Source organism: Cervus canadensis, chromosome 1, assembly GCF_019320065.1.
Source record: "Cervus canadensis isolate Bull #8, Minnesota chromosome 1, ASM1932006v1, whole genome shotgun sequence".
In the NCBI taxonomy this organism is placed as follows: domain Eukaryota; kingdom Metazoa; phylum Chordata; class Mammalia; order Artiodactyla; family Cervidae; genus Cervus; species Cervus canadensis.
Window position 1 is genome coordinate 25,562,328 of NC_057386.1, and position 19,721 is coordinate 25,582,048.

General features: G+C 58.9%; 1 protein-coding gene across 1 annotated transcript; it reads right to left on the reverse strand.

Annotated features, from left to right (window-relative positions):
• Positions 1-463: 463 nt before the first annotated feature.
• MAP2K3 (mitogen-activated protein kinase kinase 3) lies at positions 464-18,708 on the reverse strand. The gene is made up of 12 exons (XM_043472195.1): positions 18,495-18,708; positions 9,493-9,559; positions 9,169-9,217; positions 8,316-8,429; positions 8,100-8,219; positions 7,585-7,701; positions 6,646-6,697; positions 5,420-5,547; positions 4,916-4,993; positions 3,078-3,217; positions 1,970-2,015; positions 464-1,475 (listed from the first exon to the last, which is right to left on the reverse strand). Exons 1-12 carry the CDS (start codon positions 18,541-18,543, stop codon positions 1,392-1,394), a joined length of 1,044 nt encoding a protein of 347 aa, XP_043328130.1. The 5' UTR covers positions 18,544-18,708; the 3' UTR covers positions 464-1,391.
• Between the last annotated feature and the right edge of the window lie 1,013 nt (positions 18,709-19,721).

The window sequence follows — 19,721 nt, forward strand, 5'->3', positions numbered from 1 at the left end:
TCAGTCTGAAGGAACAGGGTTTCAGCCCAGGCCTCAATGATCACAGAGTCAGAGCCCTGCCAAGAGTGCCGTCCTCCAGCTGCCCCACTGCCTCTGTCCCAGAGCCTAGTTCTCCAATCATAAGCTGTGTGGCTCTGGACAAGTTACTTCACCTCTCTGGACTCATCTGTGAGCTGGGACAATGAAATTACCCTCAGTGAGGTGACTGCCCAGCCTGGGTGCAGCACCTGACAATGCACTTGCCCCCAGGGGACTAGGCCCAAGTCTCCACTCTGTCCAGTGTCCAGCAAGGGCCTGGAGCCTCGTCACAGGCCTGAGGCAGCCTTGTGTCCTCGCATGTGGAAGTGCACAGCCCTGGAAGGTCAGAGGCTCCCCTGACCATGCCACTTGTCCCTGCCCCTCAGAGCCACCAGCCACCACTGAGCAGCAGGGGGGCTCACAGCTCTGACACAGTCACACAACCTTTTGCCCCACTTTTTTTTTTTTTTTTATTAAAACAGCAATCAGCCAACTGCCCCAACCCATCAGGGACAGGACCCTAGACAGGCAGTCCTTTCTTCCAAAAAAAAAAATATTTTATATATATATATATTTTTAAACAATACCAAAAGCAAATCCACAGCCCCTGTCGAGCCGGTCCCCAAGCAGAATGAGCTTGGTGGCTCACCTAGCACCTCTCTGAGCAGAGACTTAGGCTCATCTCCCAAGACCCCAGCCTGAGCAGAGAGGGCAGGTCTTAGCCTGCTGGTCCCCTAGCAGGTGACAAAAAAATGATCGGCTCCAAACCATGCAAGAAAAACCAGCCAAACCCACAAAGCGGAAGAAAAAATCAGGAAGATAAATTAAAAAAATAAAGGTGAAACAACACCCCTAGAGGCGGCAGGCAAGGGCGAGGTAACCCCAGTGCCCTTAGAGCCCCGTCTGCCAGTGCTGGGGTGAAGGCCTCGGCGGCTCTGGCACCTGCCTTGTGGGGGCTCCAGGGAATTCACGTGGCTCATCCCCATGCTGGGTCCCCCCACCAATGCCGGGACAGAGGTGTGGCCAGCCTAGGCCAAGTGTGCAAAGTCCATTCAGTCGAGAGATAAAAAAATATACAACTTGGGTGGCGTCCAGGGCTGGGCCAAGGCAGTGGCCTGCACAAGGCAGAGTTGCCTTCTCTGTGAGGGGCATCAGGCCCCTCCAAGTCCAGAGTCTTGGGGTCCTTGGAGCAGCAGGGGCAGAGGCACTGGGGGTCCCCGGTGGTCTGGTTCTTTGGCACTTGGGACCTTGCCTGTCAGGCAGGAGCAGCCCCCTGGATTCCTCTTGGGCGCCCAAGGCCAGGGCGGCAGTAGCTTATGGGTGTGGGCAAGCACTGCCCCAACAGAGGGTTGGAGCAGGTCCAAGCCCTGCCCCTACGAGTCCTCTCCCAGGATCTCCTTCACGAAGGCAGCGATGTCAGTCTTCTTGGTTTTGTGCGAGGTGAAGAAAGGGTGCTCCTGAGGGTACAGAAGGCAGTCACCTTGGAGGGGCAACCAACCAACTCCTAGTCCTAACCCGCACCCTGATCCTTCCAACACCTCTGCCCCCGGAGGCCCTCCAGATAGACAGTGTTCAGGCTTCCTCCTCAGCTCTCTCACTGCTGCCCTCAACTCGCTCTTGCCCGCACACTCCAGGACTCTGCCCACAATGGGCCTTCCACATGGAGTGCCCTCTCCATCGGCAAGGAGATCCTCATTCATCCTTCGAGGCCCACGTCCCCTGCAAAACCTCCTGATGCCTCCAAATAAAATGGCCCACCTGCCCTGCTGGCCCTCTGCCTCACTCTAAAGGCCTGGCATGAAGGGTGAAAGAGGGAGCCAGGTACACGAGTGAGTGAGCCAATGAGCGACAAAGTTCCTCAAAGAATTTTGAATGCAGAGGCAAGCCAGAGGAGCTGCCCACTGCTGTGCATAGAGGCAGCCCTCTCCCAGAGGGCCCCACCCATACTCACCATCAGCTCCAGGTAGCTCATGCGTTCCGCGGGGTTCTTTCTCAGGCTAGGAGAGAACAGGGTAGGCTGGGGCCAGGATGGCAGGGAAGCGAGTCCAGCCCATCCAGGCCAGTCAAGTCAGGCTGGGCTTGGCCCTGCCCAAGCAGCAAGGGGACACACATGCTCCCGAGGCTCAGGAAAGAAAGGGCTGAACTGTCCTGGGGGCTTCCAAGGGCAGAGTGGGATCCATGGTGCCCACCACAGAGACTGGACCAAGTTTCTTTGCCTCCTGGGGTATGAGCTTTCTTATCTCTATAGGGACCTAGGAGATTTCCAATGATCCCAATACTAAAATGCTACCATTTACCATCATATGCTTGGTGTCCTTAATTAAGAGTGGAAATTCTTTACCATGGGTCCTGGGAGAGAATGACTCTGTCTGCCAGGCGCACTTGTTTTCAGACTTTCTTATTTTCCAGTGAAAGAAAGAAAGGCTGTGAATTCTCCCCTGAGCGTCTCTCTGGCCACAGCACATAGCTGTTGGTATGTTATACTCTCACTGTCTTTACTTCTCATTACTTTATAATTTTATTTCTTAGATCTCTCTTATAAACCAAGAGTATATTAGAAGAATTTACTTTTAATTTCCTTGTAGCTTTTTTCTCCATAGTTATGTATTTCCTGTATTTCCTAATTACAGTCAGAGAATGTGGCCTTATATGACTTTACCTCCTGCCTTTTCCTTTATTTCCTCTGTAATCTCAAACATAATTAATCTTTATAAGGATCTTGTGGGCATTCTTTAATGTGATACAAAGTTCTAAACATCAACAAAAGCAAATTTACTATGCATTTAAATCTTCCATATGCTCTTCATTTTCTTTTTTGATCTATGTGATCTGTCCATTTCTAGAGGAACTGTATTAAAAACTCCTCCCAGGACCATAGTTTGTCAAATTATCCTTATACTATAACTATTTCTGCCTAGTATTTTGATGCTGTTTTGGCGGTTTATCTGCTAAAAAAAAAAAGGAGACCAGACCCAGGGAGGATGGGATCTAGCCAGGGCAGGGAGGGGTACTGACTGGGCCCAGGGAGGCCCTCAGGTCTGAGCAGGGCTGAGACTCACCACTGTGCGGTGAAGTCCACAAACTCAGGGGAGAAACGGTCAGCTGGGAGCTGGGGGGACGGCTCCTCTACCACCTGCTTCAGCTGCTGGAAGGGGGTGCCCCAGGACTCGTACGGAAATCGCAGAATGGCCATCTCAATCTGCAGTGGAGATAGCAGCACCAGGTCAGAGGCACCCACACTCTGCACACGGAAGCAAAACCTTCAAAGATCCTGCCTAGTCCTGGTCCAGCATCTGAGCTGCACTGTGAGGCTGGTCAAGGGGCCGACAGGTGACATCAGTCCAAAGATGAGAGCCAAGGGGACAGAGGAGTTAGTTCTTCTCTCCTAGCCAGCGAAGACGACAGCTCATGGGACAAATTCAACCCTGAGTTTTGACTGGCTTGGCTATCAGGTTTTCAAACAATCTGAATTCAGAAGGTTTTGCATTAAAACCCAAGTTCCAGCTAACCTGGAAAAATCAGAGGGCTGGCAGCCTGGGGTGCTCCCCCTAAGGCCGCTGTCAACAAAGTGCCTTAGAAGAGTGATCAGCTTCGAAGTTCCCCACAGGCCACTCCCTCCTCCCTAATGTCTCAGCAACTCCTTTAGCGTCTGCTGCCATTTATGTGGGCTGTTGTTATTACTGAAAAGGCAAGCGTGAAATGAAATGATTCTCATGAGCTTGCAGGAGGAATGAGATTGAGAGGTTCATCTTCTGGAGTGTGCAGCAATCCAGCAGGCTCCACTAGGAAACGAAGTCTGCAGCTCTTCCTCCTCCACAAAGCCCCCACCACCCAGCCAACAACACCTGGGAAGCCTGTCTCCAGTGCTTCCCCTCCAGGAAGCCTTCCCACTCTGATCTTGTCACTGTTTCTCCCGACTCCCTGGACACAGGCTGCCATAGCCTCATCGCTTCTACTGGACACAGATCTCCCTGTGCCCCATGCCTCGCCTGCAGGAGTCACTTGTAGGAAAGACCGGCTGGTTCACAACAAACTCTGCTTCTAATTTTGACCACTGACATGAAAACTCAGGTCCACCTCCCTGACAAGCGATCATCGTAATAAACAGGAGAGACCTCAACTCAAGCAGACGCACCCAAATAGGTCACTAGTTGTGCTCAGAAAGCACCTTCTCATCAGGCTCCAAGCTCCCTTCCAGCCAAGACACAAACATGGCCACCGTTGGAGGTGGCGCAGTGTGGCGGGTATGGCTATGACCCTGAATTTTCATAGGACAAAGACAGCCTCCTTTCTTTCCTAGAGTTTCCACTGACTCCAGCACACAGGAGTGAGGCCCCTGCCCGGGCTGCAGCGGCCACCAGAGTTTGTAAGGACGAAAACAGAGAAGTGTCCAAACCTTGGATCGAGTCATTCCTCTTCTGGTAATTTTTTTCTAAAAGAGCTCAAAAAATGAAAAACGAAAACATACGCAGCCTCTGGGCACAGAGACATATGGTATGACATTATCTGTGGGAGTAAAGGTGGAGAAGCAGCAAGAACGAGCAGGGCAGGGCTGAGCCTCGCCACTGTCGTGAAGCCCTCGTGCACAAGGAGCCAGCTGCTCTGGGGCTGGCTGTGCATTCTCAGTGAGCACCACGAGCCCTGAGGAAGTCCGACAGACAAGTCATCACAGACGGGAGCAGAATAACGCGGCCCTAACCCAGGCAGGACGTGAGGCACCTGCAGACGCTCCACTAAGGACACCATAATCTTTGATGGCACTGTCTCTTCTCACATCGTGAAGCCAACCAACCCTTCTGTCCGGGCTAGACTATCTGGCAGGCCCCCAGAAGCTCACAGACCTGGCATAGCCCCCACCCATGCTCCACCCGACCAGCAAGGGCGCCCCAGGCGGTACCATGGTGATGCCGAGGCTCCAGACATCTGACTTGACATTGTAGCCTTTCTGGTTCAGTTCTGGGTTGATTCTCTCGGGCTGGAAGAGAAGTCAGAGCAGGGTCACCCAGGCCCCCTCAGCTGGGTCTGGTTGTCCCCCACAAAACTTAGGGGCCAGGGCCCACCTATCCTACCTCCCCCAGAGCAAATGTGGAAGCTGAGGCCAGTGAGGGCCAGGGTCTTCAGGTGGAAGCCTAAATCTTGCCACCCAGCTGCCACACGTGGGGCTCCCACCTTGGGGCACCGGCAACTCCCATAGGCCCCACCAGCCACCCCCGAGGTGAAACTTATCATCCAAATGGACACCGTGGGGTCAGTCAGAAAGGGGTGGACAGGGTTGAGCAGAAGACTCCCTCTAGCAGAAAATTCGGCGTCTGGGGAGGCCTCATTCGTGATGGAGCAGGAGGACACGGCCGAGTGCCCGAGCCTGGCTGCTTCCTCTGGGCGTGGCCTGGGAACCACTTACGGCCATGTAGGGTTTACAGCCAGCGTCCATTGTCTTGGCCACGGAATCCACCAAGTAACCACTGATCCCAAAGTCACACATCTTCACGTGGCCCTCCTTGTTGATAAGGACGTTGGACGGCTTCACATCTGCCAGAGGTAGGACATGCCTTTCAGCTCCTGGTTGTTGGCCCCGACTGCCCAGGTCAGAGCTGGTAGCCACAGTCAGGAGCCCCGGCCTCCAGCTACAGGTGGGGAGAGAAGCTGGCTCCAGGGCTTCACCCAGGACCATGTCTTTGCAGCTTCACAGTTGGGACTCAGCCTCCACTTACCAGTGCAACCTCTGGCTCTGGGGTCCACCCAGATGCAGGGAACCCATCACTAACAGTGTGAGCACTGTAAACCACCCAATATCCACCCTGAGGGGTAGGTGGTCTTGGCCAGGAAGCACAAGGCAGCAGCTCAGACACAGGAGGCAGGTCTGTAGGAAGACGCTGAGCCCCAGGACTCATGGTGGACACGGAGCGGGCACGGAGTGGACAGGGAGTGAGCTAGAGGGCACAGCGGGACCATCCAGCAAGCACATGCACAGGATACATGCCCATCCCTCCTGCCTTTTATGAGGACTTCTGCAGATGCACAGAGAGACGACCAAAGGTTCCAGGACAACCAGCCGAGAGCAATGGCCTGGGGACCATTGAGTGGTCAAAGGGGCTTAGCCTAATGAACTCCGTGTGGAAAAGCAGACCCCTCAGAACACAGAGGGAGGGGACGGGCAGGACACACACAACCTCACTGAGTCTCAGAATCATCGGCCCAATTGGGAGGCTGAGAACAAGCAAAACCAACCCCTGTGGGAAAATCAGTGGAGTCGGGGGCTGGGGCGTGACAAGGCAAGAAGGGGAGGGGAGGGTAGGGGTGACCCAGTGTAAACGATGATCAGATTCATGCAGCGGTACACACCCCACCTGCATGCTCCTCAACACATAAACAACACGTCAAGACAAGATGGGCCAGCTTTCCCAGGATGGAGGTCCATCCTGTCCGTGCTCTGAGCACCAGGGAACAAAACTAGGACTGGGCCTGGGGGCTGACTGGAATGGCTGAGAGGAGTGGACAGTGGCCTGGACCCAACAGGCACATCACAGCCTATCGCCTCCCAGAGCTTTGGCATTGCAGGCCCAGCAGGACTGCGGGAACATGTGTGTGAGGCCAGGCCCCTCCCCACCAGCCCACCCGGGCACTGACCTCTGTGGATCACGGACAGCTTGCTGTGCAGGTGTTCCAGGGCCCTCACGATCTGGTGTTTGGGATAGGAAGTAGGGAGAGACAGGTCACATCAACAGTGACAGAGTCATAAGACTCCCCACCCAGGGCTGTCTGTCGCCCTCTCCCAGATCACACCCAGCCCCTCACCACCTGAGGCTCCCGCCGACATCCCAGCCTTTGCTGTGGTGTCCTGGCCACCCTGATGCTGACATACCCGGTTCCTACACTGCTCTGAAAGGGCCAGGGTCTCAGCTGCTGTGACCAAGACCCTGCGGAGTCTGACTTATGAAGCCCCAGAGTGCTGTCCCTGCCTCCACCAGACTCCTGGGTAGAATCTGGCCCTTCTGCAGCCTCCTTGCATCCACCCCCCCACACACACACAGCAGTCACTGGGCTACATGCCCAGAGCCACTCCCCACAGGAATCACCCCGAAGATTCTGACTCAACACCCTGGGGGGTATTTTTACGTGTTCGCAGCTACGGTCAGGGATAAGGACCACAGGTACACAGACCCCACTCTCCTTCTGCTTTGGCTGCTGGGTGCTCACACCCAGGGAGCCACCTGCCCTAGGACATGCAAGCTCAAGAGACAGACCCATGGTTTTCTCCCCTGACCGCGTGCCTCTGTGAGCTGCCTCCGAGCATCTTCAGGATAAGGAAGCTGTGAACACTAAGTCCTTTTCTGTGGCCTCGAAACTCAGGAGATGCACAGGAAGGCCCAGAGATCCTGGCTCTGCTAAATCTGTGCGGCTCCAGGACCCTGGGATCTCCTGAGCAGGAAGGCTCCGGTCCAGGGTGGGGGCACCTGGGGCTTCCAAGGGCAGCTGCCCAGCTGCAGGGCCACAGCTGGAGGCCACATGGGGGGCCCAGCTCTGCCCAAGACACTACCATTGGGACCCCCCCCCAACCCCACTTACAGACACAGCGATCTCCCCGAGAATGTCTTCTGGGATCGTCATGCCCTTGTCTAGCACCTTCCGATAGAACTTGTCCAGGGACGTGTCCATGAGCTCCATGCAGATCCACACATCTCCCTGCAGGTGGACAGCCACAGCTCAGCCACATCCACCCAGGGCTACCTAGCCTGGCATCCTCCCCTGCCCATCTCCCTGGAGCCGGCCAGCCCCTGACACACCTCCACCCCTCAGCCCTCAGGGGTTCCCTGACCTCCCAGCCCCTCCCCCACAAGGCTCGCCGGCACTGCTGGGTCCACATGGCAGCCTCCCCCCGCTGTCACCTCGGCTCTCCCCAACCAGACTCCTCCTTCCATGGCTCATCCCAGCTCTGACCTTAGCCGATGGGTCCCTTCACCACCCCCATCCAGGACAGCCTCCTGAGAAGGCTGGGTGCAGCATTCCCTGGGGTAACCCCAAGCTCCTGGGCTTCCTGCCAGCTGACTCGGCCAGTGGGGAAGCTGGCTGTGTCTCCTCACCTCTCTAAAGAGGGCCCCATAGAAGGTGACGGTGTAGAAGCAGTCCACCGTGCGCATGTTGACATCCAGGTCCATGAGCAGGCGCTTCTGCTCCTGAGAGTTCACGGTGGCCCGGATGCGCTGCAGGGGGAGGTGCTGCGGTCAGAGCCTGGGCGGCAGGGGTGCAGCCCCAGGTGCCCCCCGTTCTGACAGCCCTGGGTCAGGGACATTGCTCACCTTCACAGCCATGATGGTGCCACTCTGGGCATGCCGCACCTTCTCGACCACCCCATAGGCACCTCGGCCCAGCTCTGAAATGGTCACCAGGTCATCCGCCTCCACCTCAAAGTTCTTAGGGGACAGAAAGGAGAGAGGGTTCGGGGGAGCCAAGTCAGGCACCAGTGGAGATGCTGGGGCAGCAGAAAAAGAGAATCACCAGCCAGTCAGACCTGTGCTCAAGTCTTGCACAAGCCACTTCTGCTGTGTGTCCTGGGGTAAGTCACGTAACCTCTCTGAGCGTCCCCTCACATTCTCTAAAACAGGTGCAGCACCTACATACAAAGGCTGCTACAGGGTGTCAGCACATCAGCCTGGGAAACTCTCCCAGTGGTGCTGGGCCCTAGAGAGATGCCCTTTTCCTCTCGCCCCACCCTCTCAGGTGGCCAGACTCACTCATTCATCACCTACGGTGTAAGTCCCTGTTTCAGGCTCTGGGGACACAGACAGGACAAAAGAAAGGCCTTGCCTCCCAGGGAGCAGTGGGGCCCTGGTCGCCCACCCTCCCTCTTGACCTGCTGCCAGAGGAAGCAAGCAGGTGGATGAACAAGACCCCTCAGCATGTCCTGTGGGCAGCACACGGCCTTCCAGCCTGCTTCCCAAGGGAACCACTGGGGTCGGGAGGTGCCAGTGAAATGCAGGCCCTTTGGGCAGAGCCAGGGATCTGCACACTCAGCACCATGACTCTAGCTCCCCAGGGCACAGGAGGTAGCCACCAGATGGGCCACCTGGTCAGCATCAGGGAGCCAGCCCCCCTCCACAGCGCAGCTCTGTCTCCACCCACAGACACCTTCCAGGGTCTGTTGACACCTACCCTGTCTCCAATGGTGATGAAAGCCCGGGAGTCCAGGTTCCGGGGGAGCCTGCAGGGGAGAGTGAAGGCGTGAGCCCCAGAGAGCTCTGCCCTCTCAAGGGGGTCCCCGCCTCCCGCACAGTCACCAAGCATCTGCGGGGCAGCACATGGCCTGTCACATGGACACGCCCTCAGATGGGCAAGGAGGGCTCCAAGAGGATGTGCAAGGCACACAGCACCCGCAGCTGCTTAGAGGAGATGCTGCCCACACAGGCAGCCTGGCCCCCACACTGGCCCCTGCAGGAGGCCTTCCAAGCAGCGCCAGAGGAACTGAGGCCAACTCACGTGGGGCTGGGCGCCGGTGGCTTGGACGTGCAGGAGATTCGTAAATCCTTTTTCCTCCTAGACTTTCCTAAGAGGGAGAGAAGGGAGCATGCAGTCAATCACTGGTCAACCAACCTCCCCAGGGACAGAGAGGGACAGGCCCCAAGGACCCAGCACAGACACAGATGCCAAAGGCCAGTGTGGTCAGTGCTGGGATGGGACCCCAAGGCCTCCAGGCACCTGGAGGACATGTCCAGCCCAGGCTAGAGGGTCTAAGCCCTGCCAATCATCCTCAAACAGTCACTCAACGGTCGTCTGAGAAAAGACAGCACCCCCAAGGAAGATGCACCTGCTCCCCGGCCCCCATGAGGCCCCTGCGCTTCCAGGCCTAAAGAGTGAAAGCTAAAGTCCCAAAACCCAGTACCTCTGAGCATGATCCTACTTGAGATTTACAGAAATGACCAAGTCACAGTGAGGTCACAAAGTGGAGCCCTGACCCAACACAACAGGCTCCTTAAAAACGAGAAGCTTGGACACAGAGACAAGACATGCATCAGGGAGGAAGACAATCATCTGCGGCCACAGCAGGACCAGACCTGTGACACCTGGATGGGCTCCAGCCACCAGACAGGAAGTCCAGTATTGAAGCCACCCAGCAAGTGGGGCTTTGTCTGACAGGCATCACCCACAGCCAAGCCCGTGGGCCAGGACCCTGTGAACAGGCCCCCTATGTGCAGGCCCCCTGTATGCAGGCGTCCCGTAACCAGGCCCCTTATGTGCAGGAGCCCCTTGTGCAGGCCCCGTGTGTGCAGGCCCCATGTGTGCAGGCCCCGTGTGTGCAGGCCCCGTGTGTGCAGGTCCCCCGTGTGCAGGCCCCGTGTGTGCAGGCCCCCCGTGTGTGCAGGCCCCATGTGTGCAGGCCCCGTGTGTGCAGGCCCCCCGTGTGCAGGCCCCCTGTGTGCAGGCCCCGTGTGTGCAGGTCCCCCGTGTGCAGGCCCTGTGTGTGCAGGCCCCCTGTGTGCAGGCCCCGTGTGTGCAGGCCCCCTGTGTGCAGGCCCCGTGTGTGCAGGTCCCCCGTGTGCAGGCCCTGTGTGTGCAGGAGCCCCGTGTGCAGGCCCCGTGTGTGCAGGCACCTGTGAACAGGCCCCCTACGTGCAGGCCCCGTGTGTGCAGGAGCCCCGGGTGTGCTGGAGCCCCGTGTGCAGGCCCCGTGTGTGCAGGAGCCCCGTGTGCAGGCCCCGTGTGTGCAGGAGCCCCGTGTGTGCAGGCCCCCGTGTGCAGGCCCCGTGTGTGCAGGAGCCCCGTGTACAGACACCCTGTGTGCAGGCCCGGGTAGAGACACGTGAGGACACTTTCAGGTGGACCCACAGTCACACCTGATGCCATTAGCAATTCACCCCAGCTCACTCCTGTCTGGCGGGAGGTGGGAGGGGTGGGGGGCTAGCGGGGGAGGTAAGCCCAGCAGGCCTACAGGGTCAAGGCAGGGCGGACTCAGGCCTGAAGCTGGACCCAAGGCCTCATCTCACCCCTGCCCACGGCCCCAGGCAGCCTTCACTTCTCTGGGCCTCAGATTCCCCATCCGGGAGGGGCCCTGTCCCCAGCTCCAGCTAAGAGGGCATGAGGTGAGAGGGGACCAGAGGGTCCAGCCTTCCCGGGAGCAGGCCCAGGCCCCTGGACAGGACACCTGAGGCACAGGCAGGGCCAGCTCTGGCCAGGCCCACTCTCTCCACACCTGCATAGTTTGTGCCTTTGCTGTTTGAAGTTTGCCAACACCAAGGGCCCCAGGAAGCCCGCTCCCCTCCCCAGGGTGCTGGATGGGCCTGAGCCCCAAGGCAATGCCTCCTCACCCCACACCTCCTGGGGACCGAAGAGGGGTCACCTCTCCAAGCAGTAGTGTCCCCACCTTTCGGCCAGCTGGGTATGTGGCCTGGTGCCCGGCCTGCAGTTGGTGCTGAAGAAGAATGGGCATCGCAAGCACTGGGCAGCCCTGGAACTAGACCACCCAGAGCAGAAACAGTGACCACACGCCTCTCCTGCAGCCCAGTGCGTCCTCCAGCCCCCCGCCCAAGGCCTGCACCCCTTGCCACAGACTGCACACCCTCCTGAAGGCACCTCTGGACCGGGTTTGGATCGAGCCTCCAGCACACCCTCCTGAAGCCGCCTGTGGACCGGGTTTGGATCGAGCCTCCAGCACACCCTGCCGTACAGCCTCAGCGTCTCATCTGTGAATCCAGATGGGCCCACGAGCTTGGGCCCAGCAGTGGGGGGGCCGGCACTGCTGTCTAGTGATGACAGGAGCATCAGTGCCCCTGGGGAGACAAGGCCCAGGCCCAGCTGTACTTAGAGCAGGGTGAACCACCCACCTCTGGGAAGGGGTCCAGCATCTGCCTGGGATGAGTGGGCAGACACCTGGAGCCTCTCCTCAGAAGGCCCCCAGGGCCCCTTCATCTGTGGGCCTCTCTCCCCAGGCTGGGCGTCCTGGGCTAGAGCATCCTGGCTTCTGGGGCGGCACCTCTACCCAGCCGATGCCAGCAGCACCCCAAGTTGCCAAATGTCTTCAGACCTGGCCACAGGGCCTGCCTACTCAGCGCTGAGGGGACGGAGGCTGTGAGTTGGATGGCTTGGTGCCCTCCCATGGACTCTGCAGATGAGAGGCCTCAGGAGGTGGGGGCCCAAGGGAGGCAGGGTCCCAGGGCTTAGGGAGCCAGCGTGTGGCCAAGTGGCCACCTCGCCACTGTGTGGGGGGAGGAGGGAGGGGGGCAGGGCTGCCGGGCTGAGCGGCCCGGCCCAGCCTGGTGCTCCCTGTGGGCTCAGCACTGGGGGCGCCATGGCAGGTGCAGGCCTGGCCATGGAGGCTCCTTGGAGTGGAGAGCCCTGGTTTCCCTGAGTGAGGTGAAGCGAAGAGCTCCTCCTCCAGGAGCATCATGGCACCTAGAGGAGACAGGAAGGGCCTGCGTGTGAGTGGCAGGCTGCTGCTGTCATGGGCAAGAGGGCGTTGGAGTGAGGCCCCCACCCCTGACAACCAGCCATGTTGCCTTGTCTGTAAAACGGGATGAAATCACTCCACACTGAGGTCATGGCTGGGCAGTTGGCACACCCCCGTGCTAGGGGCAGGCTCCGGGTGCCCAACCAGGTCCTGAGCGGGCCTGGGCTGCAGGTACAGAGGTGGGGACAGAGCTCCATGCAGGCTGGGCATTGCTCTAAGTGCTCTGCCTGACAACTCGACAGGCAGGTGCTTCTTTCGTCCCCACTGTATGAATGAGGACACTGAGGCTCAGAGAGAGTGGAAGGACTTACCCAGGACCACCCAGCCTGTAAGGCACAAAGGTGGGATCTGAACTTGTAGCAGAGAGAGCCCTGCTTTTGGCGACAGGGTTGCACAAGAGCCAAGGCGGGTGTGGAGTGAGTGGAGACCCGGCTCTGGGGCTACGGGCTGTGCCGGCAGGGCACATGCTCAGCTGTGGGCCCAGGGCCGTCTGGCTCAGGGCCTTTGGCTAGGACTGAGCTTCTGCTGCTGGCCCCCAGACACCGGGCTCAAAGTGTGTCCCTTTCCACTCCCTAATGGCACCCAAACTCCTGCTGACACCTGAGGCCCTTCACTTGTCCCCTTACACCACTCGCTGTGAAAAGCTTAAGACAAACCCTGGAAGCTACACAATGATGCAGTCAATGGAAGTCAGGGCTGGTGGTACAGCTGCCCAGGTGGAACACTGCACCACTGGGAACTTGAGATTCACTTGAAGCAATAACAGCTGTAGACGCTGAGACACGTTCAGTGCTTCCACAATGTTAACATGCTGACTCCTCAGCGGAGGCCCCAGTATCACCCCCGTGGTGCAGTTCCTCACTGCTGGCCAGTTCCAGCCTCTCCCCACCCCCACCACACACCAGCGCTGGCCCCACAGACCACGGTGTTGATGCTGGCCCAGGACTCCTGCAAGTCAGTGAACTTAAATACACCACATGTACCTTAGGGCTCGATTTAAAACAACAGTACAGAAATGATGAGCACAAAAGTCAGGACAGTTGTCAGGAAGAGGTAACACTGAAGGGCTTCAGGGGCACAGAAATGTGAGATATTTTTTAGCTGGGTGTCAGGAGTACAGAATTCCCTTTTCTTTATTCCTTAAAATGCAGAGGTACATTCTATGTATCCTTCTGGTGTCTGTGATATACGTGCAATTAAAACACGTGAAAGGAATGGATGCCCACCTGCTGCGAGGCGTCAGCAGAGGCTGTAGGCCCAGCCCCGACATAGCAGCAGGACAGTTCAGGGTTGCCTGGAGGGGCACCAGGGGGAGAAGGGTGACTGGACATAGCCTCCCAGAGAAGCCAGGACAACCCCTGGGTTGCCAGTTCAGCCTGCAGTGACACCCCAGAGAGGGGTCCTCAGCACAGGGGGAGGGTGACAGGTACCTGTCCCCATCAGGGTGTGTCTGGTGACCCTTTCTGAGGGGGCAGGGGTCCCCAAAGCCACTGCAGGGGAAGCAACCACAGAAGCATCTGGGCAAGAAGCCTGACTCACGTGGGCAATGCTGTGGGCACCTCTGAGAGGCACCATCGAGCGGAGGCAGGTACAGTCCCTAAAGGTGATGAGCTCCAGCGTGCAGAGCTGAGCTCCGGGCAGGCCCACCCCATCTCCCCCATCCCGCCGGCATGGGGCTCTCTGTGTTCTTCCTCTGCAGCCCAACAGTGACCCCTCCCAAGACACTGACAATGTTCCCCACGGTCACCAAGGCCCTGCCTCCCGGCTGCTCCCCATCAGCTTAGTGGCAGACCTTGAAGCTGGACCCTCAGAATCACCTTCCCACCGCCTCCTTCTCTCCAGCCAGGGTGCTCCCCAGTCAGGACAGTCCTCACCCAACCCTGCATACCCACAGCAAGTGCCCTGCCTGGCCCTGAAGGGGCTCTGCCCACTGAGCGCCTGGCCTAGGAGTCTCCCACTCTCCTGACTCCTGGTGCCCCATACCCCACACTGTGGGGGAGGCAACCATCCCATCCTCTCTGCTCCCCACGAGCCCTCCCCAGAAGGCCCAAGAGGCCATGAAGCTCCCGGCTCCAGCGTAGGGACCAGAGCCTGGCAGGTGCCAGCTGCAGCCAGAGTCGTGTCATAGGGCTTAAAGTCCACCATCAAGGTCCCTGTCCTGTTTGCTCATCCACCAACGAACAACTGCCACCACCATAACAATGAAAAAATAACAGATGACGTTTGACAAACACTATCTCCCACCTTTGCCACCACTCTGAGATGGGGGGTTGGTTACTCTCACTTTACAAAGGAGGAGACTAAGGGTCAGAGAGGGCACTTGAGGAAGCTGGGAAGCAGTGGAGCGAGTCAGAATTCGAACACAGGCCCACCCACCCCTGAGCCCAGGCTCTGCCCCACTTCCTGTCTCACTGAGGTTCCTCATAGGCAGAGGGCAGTCTCTGCTGTCCTGGTACTCAGCGAGGGGGATGAGGCTGTCTACACACATCCTCGCAGCTGCCAGCATGCAGGGTTCCCACAACCATTCTGCAGGTGAAGAAACTGAGGCCTTGCATCCGAGAGCTGGGCGATGCCAGGGGACTGAAAGCATTACAGCGGGCAGTGGACATCCAACATTACAGCAGAGGGGCTGGGCTGGGATCTGACCACAGAGTCTTCACCTCTGTGGGAGTTCAGGGCATCCCGCACCACCTCTGCTCCTCTGCAGCCTGGAGCCCCCAGCTGCACATCTGAGCAGGAGGAGCCCCTGGGCCGAGGGCGGTAAGCAGTCACCACCACCTACTCCAGCTCCACGAGCAAGAGGAAGTTCCTGGGGGGATGGGCGAGGGGCCAGGAGCAGGGGTCTGGATCCACCCTGTACCAGGTCCAGGGAGGGGGCCGCCTCCACGCCCAACCCAGGACCAGAGGCTGGCCCATGAGGTGGGGACTCAGCCCCCCTCCCACCCACCAGCAGCCAGGCGTTGGCCCTTTAAGCTGCAGCCGGCAGGCTGGCATGCCCCAAGAGTGAGTCAGTACCCAGTGCCCGCTGACTCACCCGCCGGAAGCCTCCTGCTGCCCCGGCCCTCTCCCCACACAAGCGACTGAGAACTTTGCTCCCTTCAGGCCCTGAGCCACAGGCTGGCTGATAGACAGTTTCCTGTGCGTCATGCCAGGGGTGGGGGAAGTCCCCAAGATGCCACCTTCCAATCTTTCCAAGATCCAGGCACAGGACGGGTAGGGGAGGGCAGCCACATGGCAGGAAGGGCCAGGACACCGTGCGCCTGCAGCCTCAGTGTGCCCAGGGGGCAGCAGGAGGCACAGGAGGATCAACCAGGAAGTGCCCATGGGGGCAGCACTCACAGTGCAGCTGGGGGCACCCCAAGGACAAATGTGGCTGGAGGCAGCATCCCAGACTGTGCTATCCAAACGTGCCCCTGCCCTCTGACCCTGGCTGCTCTCAGCCTCTGACCCCAGGCAGAGATGGCCTGTGGGCAAGGGGGCTGGGAAAATATCAGGGCTATGGGGCCTGGGGCCTCATGCACTCTTGGAAACTCCTCAGGCCAGTGGCAGGGAAGGCAGGGCAGGGCATCCCTGCAGGGCAGGAAGCTCAGAGGTAAAGCTCCCTAAGGTCAGGTGCCAACCACACCCTGCTTGGTCCAAATTCCTCAAGAAGGTGTGAAGGAGGACATCACTGTGGAAGGGCTAGGTCGAGCCACTCCTCCTGTCTGACCTCAGTTTTGCCACCTGTCAAATGGGCCTCACTGCAGTGAGCATAAAGTGTGCCAGCTGTAAAGGGTTGTGCACACATAAGGCACCATCTCTGGCTCAGGCCATCCTCCAGGTCAGGCATGGGCTCAAGGAGATGCTTCCGGACAGAGGTGTGATGGGGGAAGGGGAAGTGTGCCACTAGCTCAGCCCAAGCACCCAGCACAGAAATGGGACACAGGGGAGCACTGGGCACTGAGTACTAGAACCCCACCTCCACCTGTCACAGCTGTGTGACCTCAGGCAAGGCGCTGGACACCTCTGAGCCTTAGCTTCCTTGTCTGTGAATGAGGCTGTGAACCATAAATGGGTGAATGCATGGCACATGGGAAAAGTTTGGGATTTTCTGGTACGGGTGGGGGGGCATTGTGGCTTCCCTGCCACGTGTTGCCACAAACCCCAAAGAGGTTAAGGGTGTCCCTGGGCCTTGAGTAGAGCCCTGACCCTCCATCCAACCTACTCAACATCATCTGTTATCCAGACCCACAAACTGGAAACTCATCCTGGCCCTCTCTTTGCTGAGAGGCTCAGAGAAGACAATAACAGGGCTCAAGTCACACAACATATGAGTGTTTCCCCAAAGTGCTTTATTTCTTCATACGCCTGACTCCTCTCCCTTCCCAACCCTGCAACTTTAATTTTTATTTTAATGAGGCATCCTCTGCCTAGAACAGCAGAAAGGGACTTCAAAAACAAACACTGCTTTCAATCTTTTCTTTCTGCCTATGAAAACCCTGTGGCCCAGAGAGGTTGATGGACCTGCCTGAGGTCTCACAGCCTGGCCAGGCTAGGCCTACACCTGGAGCTGGGGAAGAGAAATGTCCGATTTCCCGGTTCCCCAGCTCCACGAGGTCGGGGCGGTGCAAGTCCCTGCTGGGTACTCACAGTAGCTAGGCAGCAGTCAGGGACCCAGCCTCCCACTTAGGTTAAGACTTAATTACCCTCCACCTGGCTGGCTGGACTCGGGTCCACAGCCACTGCAGCCACCAGGAGCAGCAGCAGGGAAGGAGGACCCACACCCTCCCTGGGACCCCACAAGCCATCCAGCTGCCACCCCGGCCCCACCTAGAGAGAGACAGGGGTAACCCCTGATTAGGGCCCCTAAGGGGCAGCTGTTACCTTTCTCCTCCTCACTCTGCTGCTGCAACCCAGGAGAGGCAAGGCCTGGATCCCACATGGCTGGGGTCTTTCCAGCAAGAAAAATGGTAACAGTAACATAGTCAGACTGTCTGCTAAGCGCTTCTCATCGTCATCACCCACAATCGCCTAGAACTCTTTAGTATTCACTATCTCACATCCTACGCCTGAAGTCCACGGAAGGTAGGTGTGATAAGGACACTCCTGCTACTGGCGTGCAGCAGCAGGTTAGGGAGGCGGGGGCAGCCCATTCATTACGGATGCGTCCGGTTTGGAAATCTCTCACACAGTCCAGCCCTCTGAGACTCTGACATGCCAAAAACATCCTTTCCTTTTCCTGCCAAAAAAAAATCCCCCTTTCACCCTCCAAGTCTCGTCCTCCCCCTCTGCATGACAAATCCTGCTGCCGCAGCCGCCACCTCACAAAAATTTCCAAGAAGGCCGGTTGCTTGGAGAAGACAAAAGCAAGACCATTGCACAGGCAGCAACCGCCTGGCAGTTGGCCCTGCCAGACAGACAGCGGGGACAGACCTGGTAGCAATCAACCCTGCAGACACCAGCACAAGAGGAGGTGAGCTCCCCCAGTGCAGACAGAAGCCTGCAAGTCCAGATGAGCGGAGCCAGTGGAGAGAGAGGCCATGCAGTAAGGTGTGGTGGGAGGCCAAGAGAGTCCCCCTCACAGAGACAGGGCTGAAGGACGGCCAGGAATGGGGCTATGTGGGGCCTACTAGGATGGAGAGACTTGGGGGAGAGGTAGGGGGGATCTGAACTGGACCGTAGCCAGGACACCCACTTGGGAGGGGGCATTTACAGAGAGATCCCCAGAAGGGAAGTTAAACCCCAGCCAGGATACAGCCCTGGGACGCAGGAGTGGAAAGGGGCTGGGTGCAAGATGGGAGTGAATCCCACCTGGGTCCCAACTGAGGGACTCAGACTGGGAGCGTTCGTTCCTGCCCTTGCTGCAGTTAAGGCCCAAATGGGGAGGTCCAAGCAAGGTTTCTGACCTGGTGTGGGGTGATCAGAACGAAACCTTCGCCAGAGTTCGGGCTGGGCCCGAGACCGATCAGGGAGGGGGTTCCGGGCAGGGAAGCTGCCCGGGTGCGGGCCCGGCCGGGAGACCGCGCAGAGGTCGGGTCCGCAGCCCGGGCGTTCCTACCTTTGGACGTGGGCACGCCGGCGGGCGGGCTCGGGGCAGGAGACTCCATGGTGCGGGCGGGTCGGGGCGGCGGCAGAACTAGTCCAGGGGGCGGCGGGCTCGGCCCGGGTGGAGCGCGCTCATGGCTACGGGCGGGCGGGCGGCCCGGGCGGCGGGCAGGGCGGCAACAGGAACGTGTCCGCGGCAGGCAGCTGGGCCAGACTGGGCAGTGCGGCCGGGCCCCGGCCGGACGGCGCCGACGTAGGCCCCGCCCCGCGAGCCCATTGGCCCTCCAGTCTCCGGGCCCGGCCCCTGCCTATCAAACGCCGGATGGGGCCTGCCCGTCAAACTCAAGCCTCACCTTCCATTGGCCCGGGGCGCGGCTCCTCCCACAGCCTGTCAAGCCCGCCCCTCACCGGGAAACCCGTCAGGCCCCGCCCCTCGGGGCCCGGGCGGGTCCTTCCCGCTGCCGGTCAGGAAGCCAGCCCAGCCCACTCCCGGGTCCGCCCAGCGCGCGCAGACTGGAGTGCCCAGAAACCCTGGGTACCCCAGGCCCGCCCAGCTGCGGCCCGGGGAACGGAAAGGTGGGTGCTGCGGGCGTCAAAGTGCGCCCGCCCCCTGGTGGGGTCGAGATCACATCCCGCTTCGACTACTTCCTGGCCAGGCTGACCTGGGCAAGTCATGTCACCCCGGAGCCTGTTTCCGCGTCCCCGCCTCCGGGCACTGCTGAAAGGAAGGGACCCGGGCTTCCGCAGACACTCAGAAGGTGTTTGTTGACTATTCATTCCGGAGGGACCAGCCCTCTCTTCTGCTCCCACATGGAGCCTGGGGGATTTCAAGAGCCACTCACCAGTCTGGCACTGGGACCAGGTCACTAGAATGAACAGTCTAGCAGAGGTCACGGGGTCAGTCCCTCGCTTCACGTGGCCGTGAGTGTGTCACCTGCCAGGCGCCTCACGTGAGGGAAGCAGATTCCACCACCTCCTAGAAAGGCTTGAAGCCTTCCCGTTTGTAAGATGAGGTGGCCACAGGGCCCACCCTCACAGTGATGAGGAGGCCCGATGAGATAAGGTGAGGCCTCCTTATTATCATTATTTCCTCCTGCACCCGGAGCGTGGGCAGAAAGACAGGAGCTATGGACTCAGCAGGTTACAAGTTCAAATGCCAACCGTGCCACTCAGAGGTGGGTACTGAGCATCTCCATGCCTGCTGACATACCTGTGCCACAGGGACAGGGCAACCTCTCTG

What these genes read in the sequence shown, in the direction of transcription:
- MAP2K3 (XM_043472195.1), bottom strand. Translation starts at nt 18,543, where the DNA reads ATGGAGTCTCCTGCCCCGAGCCCGCCCGCCGGCGTGCCCACGTCCAAA. An exon ending in CGGCGTGCCCACGTCCAAAG is followed by an intron (nt 9,560 to 18,494) that starts GTAGGAACGCCC and finishes TCTCCCTCTTAG; the next exon opens with GAAAGTCTAGGAGGAAAAAG. An exon ending in GCTGTCCGTGATCCACAGAG is followed by an intron (nt 5,548 to 6,645) that starts GTCAGTGCCCGG and finishes TACCTCTGGCAG; the next exon opens with ATGTGAAGCCGTCCAACGTC.